Source organism: Bidens hawaiensis, unplaced genomic scaffold (genome assembly GCF_021521415.1).
Source record: "Bidens hawaiensis isolate Kalapana, Puna unplaced genomic scaffold, B.hawaiensis_p1.1 tig00060148_1, whole genome shotgun sequence".
Classification (NCBI taxonomy): domain Eukaryota; kingdom Viridiplantae; phylum Streptophyta; class Magnoliopsida; order Asterales; family Asteraceae; genus Bidens; species Bidens hawaiensis.
In genome coordinates, this window is record NW_027500843.1 from 1 (window position 1) to 8,100 (window position 8,100).

Sequence of the window (8,100 nt, forward strand, 5' to 3'; positions counted from 1 at the left end):
GTGTTTAGCCGAGATTACACCCACTCGACCTCCAGTCGAGTTTAGCGTTGGGTGGGGTTTGTCAAACCCAGTAGTACTACTCAACAATGACTCGCTATTATCCAATATTAAACGGTTCGATGTGAATGAAGGACTTTAGTTAACGTGTTTGCCACTTAGTCTTTACAAGTGATATATAATCTATATTAACAAAATCTTAAATGCGTTTCGGAGTATGTTATCTCCCCCAAGTGAAAAGCGTTTAAAAAGTTTAAAAGGGGAAAGTGAAACTCACTGTTTGCGAAGTATTCCCAAAATAATTCACCAAGATGCGCGTCACAGAAAAACTCTCTCTAGCGTTCTAAAACAACAAAGAGATTTTTTCTAAGTGTCGGAATATTATCGAGTCTCTAGACCCGGCACATAATACCTATGCACATAACATGTTTCGTGTTTCGTTTGTGAATTGTGTGTGACTTTAACAAATGTATTTGTGATACGTTACATGTGTAAACAATTATTTACGTGTCATGTATTCATAAAGTACATCACTAGCAATTACTCCCCGTAAGGGCTATTTGGTCAACACATAACAATTAACTAGCCATTATTCCCCATGAGGGCAATTTGGTCAAATCATGACAATCAATTAGCAATTATTCCCCGCAAGGGCAATTTGGTCAAAACATAACAATTATATAGCAAGTATCATGTTTCATGCATTTTCACAAAACTCAGCAGCTAGTTTCACCGAGACAAAAATTCTGCTTGAAAGATTGTACTATCTCACCGATCATAGCATCACAATTAATTTACCAAAAATCATCACAAAAGCATATATGTCTTAGGTTTCCAGAGCATATTTTATTATATTTTTATTCCACATAGGTTTCTCACAATCATCAAATCATTACAGCAAACTCATAACAGTCAAATTCATGCGCAACAGAATGTTATTTGAAATTCCCGTTAAACGAAAAATCCAATAAATGCAAGACCACTTGGTTTAGGTTCCTAACTCAATAAGTCAACTTCCAGAAGTGGAACCAACCCAATTGGTCTCGTAGTTCATGAGATATAACATTTACAAAACAACCAAACAGCAGGTCTAACAACTCAGCTTTGCACAACGTTTTTGTAAAATCATAAAAGTTAACTTTTCCACGTCCAAAAATTGCAAATTTATATTCTTTAGAAACTAGACTCAACCTAGTTTACTGTAGTATCAACAATCTCAACCAATTTTCACATTTACACCTCGTTACAGTCAATTAAACATCAATAACACAATCTGTCCAGAAACTGTTTGCATCCAAACTCAACATATTAACTATCTATGGACCATCATGCATTCATATAACACTCTAGACTCCATAAACACTATCCATGCACATCAATTACACATTACATACATGATTAGGGTTTTTGTTTGAACTCAAATCAAAGACACAAGCAATTAACATGTAACAATATCCATTCTAGTTATCATATCATCATCAAATCAACCACAATCATATAAACTACATACACACATAAAAATCGGCTCTTAGGGTTTTCAATTAACCCATTAAACATCAAAATTAAGTATAAAGGATGCATAGGATAGTCGTTTATACCTTCCTAGCACCTTAATCTTCGATCAAAGACTTGAGAACTTGATTGTATGTGTGTATATAGGTGGCGGCAGCCAAGGGAGAAGTGGGAGAGGAGTTCCGATCGGGATTTGTGTGGGAAGAAGAATAATAAGTTAGGGTTTATTATTATTATTATTTATAATAATCTATGTTACACTTTGGCCCCTCCACTTCCAAGTATTACTTATCTAGCTTAAACTAACTTATTTACATCTTGAGTTAGTGTTTATAACGATGTTATCACACAACACATAAGTCTAACACATAATTATCACATAATTACTGTTTTGACGTTTTTCGTTTATTCACCAATCGTTTGTGTCAACTCGTTTGCGTTTCGGTGCAATTCCTGAAAGACTACACATGTAGTAAGTGTTAAGCGTCATTTAAACCCTAGTTTAAATGTAATGAGGTATGCGTTATAGATTCAGTGATCTTAAGTTTGAATTGACGGAGTTGAGTTAACGGAGTTAACCTGAAATTGACGATTGTCACAAAATATTAAAATAATAAAAAAATATTAAAAAATCTAAATTCAAATAAGAAGATATCCTACATCAATTTTTGCTTTTAATAATTTGACTAGGTTTAAAATCCGCCACGTTGCGGCGGCTTGATGCAAATTCGGTTGTTATTGGTTAAGCTCGTCACAACATCTACACTAAATCAAAAAAATATGTATGTGAACACCTGAAATAGTGTCAGTACACGTACAACTTATGATTAAAGCGGCATACGGTCGGTATCGGTTAGGTTTGTATCGGTCCCAACGCTAAATTAGAAAAACAAAATAGTAAACGTATAGCTTATGATACAAAAATAATATATATAAAACGATGTTTATTCAGTTGAAAAAATAAGGATGTTGTGGAAGGAATTCGGCCAGTATTGATAGGTTCACCACAAAACTGGATTATACCCAAAAAATAATTGCGAAGAATTAACATACTTGAAACAAAAAAAACACAGGTGTTGCTGAGGCGAATCGACACACATTCGATCGGTATCAGTTAGGTTCGTTATTGTACCAAAAGTAAACATAAAAAATAATTCTGTTATTGGCTAGGTTCGTTACGGTACATAAATAAAGAAACAAAAACTTAGGAGTTTTTACAATGAGTCGATGCATATTTAGTTGGTATAGTTTGGGTTCGTTACGATATCAGAAAGTTGTGTATAGTAACATATCAGCCCATAAGAATCAAAACTTTGTTTTTAGTCGGATTGGGTTTGCTATCCAAAAGGGGGTTGCGGCGCAGCTTGTTACCCACTTACCTGCCACTTCATTGTAAATCGTTTGGATGTTTCTATGAAATATAAAAGGAGCCAATAAGAAAACTTAACTTCATCAAATATAATACTTAAATAAAACTAAAAAAATTCCTTTAAAAGAAGAATCTAAAATCAAAGATCTTTAAAAAGCATGATGTTATATGCTCATAGTCTATAAAAAGCAAAACAATAAATAGATAAAAAGATGCTCATGTCAATACTCAATAGTCAACAGTAGAGGTGCACAAATCGGGTTTTATAAATACCCAGGTTCGGGTATAGAACCGGGTTCGGGTATGACCGGGTACGGGTATGATCGGGTATTGGTAGTAATCGGGTCGGATTCGGGTAGGGTATTGTCTCTAAAAACCATACCCTATGCATCGGGTTCGGGTCGGGTATAGCATCGGGTATTCAAAAACCGGGTATTTGAATACCCTATTATCCGGTATTGAAAAAACCCTATTTACGGGTTTTTTTCCGGTATTTTTTTGGTATAGATTGGATTTTTTAAAAGTTTACACTTTTTAGGGGTATTATTCGGGTATTTTTAAGGTATTTTTCGGGTATGCATCGACCCGATGCATACCCGAAAAATACCTTAAAAATACCCGAATAATACCCCTAAAAAGTGTAAACTTTTAAAAAATCCAATCTATACCAAAAAAATACCGGAAAAAAACCCGTAAATAGGGTTTTTTCAATACCGGCGAAACTTCACATCTATACCAAAAAAATACCAAAAAAATACCGGAAAAATACCGGGTTTTAGGGTATGCATTTTGGCACTAAAAAAATACCGGGTTTTTTTCAATACCGGAAAAAACCCGTATATTAACTTCACATCTATACCAAAAAAATACCGGAAAAAAACCCGTAAATTGAGATTAAATCCAATCTATACCAAAAAAAATACCGGAAAAATACTCGGGTTCGGGTATTACCGGGTACAAATCGGGTTTTCGGGTATTACCGGGTACAAATCGGGTTCGGTTCGGGTTCGGGTTTTAGTGCCAAAATGCATACCCTATCAGTACCCCTACGGGTAGGGTCGAGTACGGGTTCGGTTATAAAAAACCCGAGTACTAGAAAAACCGGTTCCAGGTATTTATTTCGGGTCCGGTTCCGAGTTCGGGTTTTTTGTGCACCTCTACTTTTGGATGCTTATGGTGTACTTGTTTGATTGATTTATTATTTCTTCAACCAAACTTCCTAATCTATTCAACAATCTATTCAATATTGTTTTCGAGAACAAATTTGTATATTAATCAAAACTAGTGGGATTAGAACCACGTTCTTGTGGGGACGTGAACGTTGGTTAGTATTGATTAGCTTCATTATAATACCGATAAGGTACTGACATTTGTTATACCAGTCGATGTGCGTAAAAAGACGAAAACGACAAAGTTAAATTTATTTTGTTTAACATTTCAAGAAATACTACAATTAAACCTTAGCATTTTTAAACAATTTAGTTAAAAACAATAACCTGTATTACCAAAAAGACTATGTACCATTAAGTTGAAAGCTCTTCCCATCGTGTAACGCCTACAAGTTATATTGATCATCTTCAATCATCGTCCCATTAAAAGTTATGTTGATCATCGTTGACTCATCGTCGCATCACTTAACAGCGTCACAAGTCAATTAATCGTGATAATCTTCGACCCACGATCTCAACTCAAACAATCATAAACTCATTTATTTAAGCATCTAAAATAACTCAAAAAATCATATATTATTAGGAGTATAAGTTTTTGATTTAAAGATGATCTATATTAACTTCACATCTTTATATTATAGAGGGAAATGTCTTGCAGACCAAAAGAGACATTATTTAATTTACTCATTTTTATTAATGGACAAAATGCCAATAACACTTAAATGTAACAAAAGTTGTTATATTACTAAACATAACAAAATGAACTAAGTAGATTATGAATTAAATTAACATAATTCTCATACTGAAAAATAATCGCTATTAAAATTACCGGTTATGTCTTAACATTACTTGTATTAAAAAATTCCAAATTTTTAATAAAATTTATTTCAAACACACTAATGAAACAATAGAGATTGAAAACCCATAAACACATTTCATCAGAGTGGAAGTCGTCCCAAGAACCAATTTGATCCAAAAGATAAATATTCACCATATTTCAAGCAAAAGCGATCTTCAAGTAGCAAACACGATGAATATTCATCGAATTGGAGAAAAAAATACACCTGATCCGGGAACGGTGTTCCAGTCTGTTTTTTTTTCACCCGTCATATCAAGTATTTCTCGTTCACCACTACGCATGACCTAATGCCAATGTAGTATAACCAAGTCAGTTATATATCAATAAAGTGAGGTTAGGTTTTTCGTGCATAAACTCAGTTTATACGTAACCGATCTAATTTAACAAAGGCCAAATGTAGATAATGATGGCTAACCAAACCGTTAGACATAAATAATAATAATAATAGTACTAATACTAATACTAATAATAATAATAATAATAATAATAATAATAATAATAATAATAATAATAATGTACTTGTATAATCTTATAATATCTTAACATATTTGGTAACGTAAGTATTTTATTGCATTCAACAACAGGAGAACATTTGCATATTGAACTATTCAGACACGATATTGTTCTAGTTGAACATCTTTTTCGATCAAAGGTTCGTAATCTCCAAGATAACTTTCAAGATGATCCGACAAATCTCCTTTATCGATGTTTTCGTGATGGTAAGATTTGCAAACGAGATAGAGTATTGTTTGTATCACAAGCCCGTAAAGAAACAATGTCAAAAGATTTACGAGACACACAACACCCAACACGACTCTCTTCCATGCCTCCAACGAGCCCCCTTCCACGACTAACAATTCGAATGCGTATTGTAAGAATACAAACGACATATTCAACATAAAGGAAATCGTAATAGCAACTGAACGGTTTCCCTTAATCAAATATATACTTTTTGTCATTGCTTTAATCCCATAACCGCTCTCTAGAACTGAGACCACGCTTGCTAGTTGCCAAACCACGGTCATGTAAACAAACCCCATCACATACACGACCAAGACCACATTAAAAAGGAAGCCCACAAACACGTTATCAGGCAAAACCCCTAAAGAAAACTGTACGACCAATAAAAATAATATGTTGTAAACAAAGAAGGCCGAAAGCATATACGAGAAAGTGATCATGAGCCTTATCCAAACTTTTGGGACGACGCTCATGACTTTCTTGAAAGTCAGCTCAAGTCGAGTGTAGATAGATGCAACTGTGTAGACGACTGCAGCTGTTGACAAAAGGGATAAAATGAAAAGTATAGTGAAGTAAGCAAACTTGAAGAGACAAAACTTGATCCATTCAGATGAAAGTGTGTTAGAAAGATTGATGTATCTTTTTGTACCGGGACGTGTGGATACCTTTTCGGATTCAGTACGATAAATTTCTTCAAATAATAAATTCGAGATCTCAAGATGTGCTAGGAAGATGAAGGTTAGAGGAAGGATAGGTGTGAGTTTAATTTGCCAAAAGATTTTTCTGCATGATTTGATGATTTTGTAGCTTTCTTTTAAGATGGCAAAGAGGCCTAGAAATTGCATATCTTCTTGTTCTCTATCCATTTATTTTGGCTGAAAAAATTATGTATCCAAGAGGTCTTTAATAAGTATCCAAGAGGTATATCGACTTGGTAAATTACCAATATACCCTTCTTTTTCATCATATTTCCACATGTGCCACATTGTTATTTTCTTTTATTTAGTCTAATGCACTATCAAGTATAAAGATTCTTGTATGATATATCATATATAGTTGTGTTTGATCTTTTTCTTTTTTCATGTTGTAATGCACATGCAAATAACGCGAGTCATTTGTAAGTTATTTTCATTATTAAGGATTTAAACCTGCAACCTTACATCTGTAAGAGAGACACCATACTACTAGACCAGTTAGTCAGGGGTCATTCGTAACTTATTTAATATCATGAATCTTCATGGTTTTGACAATAAAGTTTCATGTTGGGCTTGTTCCATAGGTACATGATGTATTTACTTGTGGAAATGAACAATATATTAGGCCCAATTAGTTATAGGCTGAAGTAATGATAATTGGGCCTAAATGAAAGTTGATAATAGAAAGTAGAGATGGGCCGTATAATTAAGAGGGTTTTTTTTTGAGTTAACATTGAAATTTTAAAATAGTAATACGATCGTGGGGTGTATGGGTTGGTTTGGGGCAGTTTTTGGCAAAACTCATAACCATAACCAATATGTTGGTTAATGGACAACCATAACCATAACCGATCTGTTATGACGGTTTCGGTTAATCGGTTTCGATGGTTATAACAAGTCAGTTATGGGCCGGTTAACCGTATCCAAGACAATGTAATTGAGCCCAAAAGTCTGGTACCAAATATTAAAAAACACGCATGACATCATCCAACAAAATATATATTCAGTAGCATTAATATCAAATATTCAAAAAACCACTTTATATAATCCATCCATCAATGAAATTCAAGTTAATTCGATTACTTAAGTTGAACGGAAAACTTAAAAATGTACAATCGGAGATATTTGGTGAAAGTTAATCCCAAACATATTGTTAGTTAAATAAACGGGTTGGTTCGGTTATGGGCCTTATGGCGGGTATGTAATTATCTTTAACCAAAACTGACCCGTATTTGGCGGTTTTCAAAAATTCTTTAAATCGACTCATTGGTTATGTTGGTTATCGGTCAAAATCAGTTTGGTTATGGCGGTTATGGTTCGATTAACGGTTATGATGGTTAAGTTCCTCACCCTACGATCTGGGCGTGGGATGTTTAATATAGGAATTGATTTTAATTTGAAACATTTTTTTATTTAACCGTATAATACACGGTCGTCTAACTTTTTTAAATATGTATACGCGTAAGTTACGTATATGTATCAAAGTAAGATACACATATGTATCCTATCGAATACTTGCCTTTTTAGTCGCGAATCGTGTTCTTGAAGCTAAATAATGTATATCATGTTTTAAAAAATGGTGGTTTTCAAAAAAAATAATTATTTATGTTGTTTATTTTTTTTCTCACAAATAGATATAAATAGTGTTAATTTTGTTACAATAACTAGAGGAAAAACTGTATTTAAAAATAAAAACTATGAATTCGGTGTACTATGAATGAAACACAACATGTTTATATGAATTAAATACAACCAAAC

The 8,100-nt window shown here is 33.5% G+C and overlaps 1 protein-coding gene across 1 annotated transcript; it reads right to left on the bottom strand.

Moving 5' to 3' along the window:
• Positions 1–5,514: 5,514 nt before the first annotated feature.
• On the bottom strand, positions 5,515–6,513 carry LOC143602939 (uncharacterized). Its single transcript, XM_077079895.1, has one exon. It carries the CDS (start codon positions 6,511–6,513, stop codon positions 5,515–5,517), a length of 999 nt encoding a protein of 332 aa, XP_076936010.1.
• Between the last annotated feature and the right edge of the window lie 1,587 nt (positions 6,514–8,100).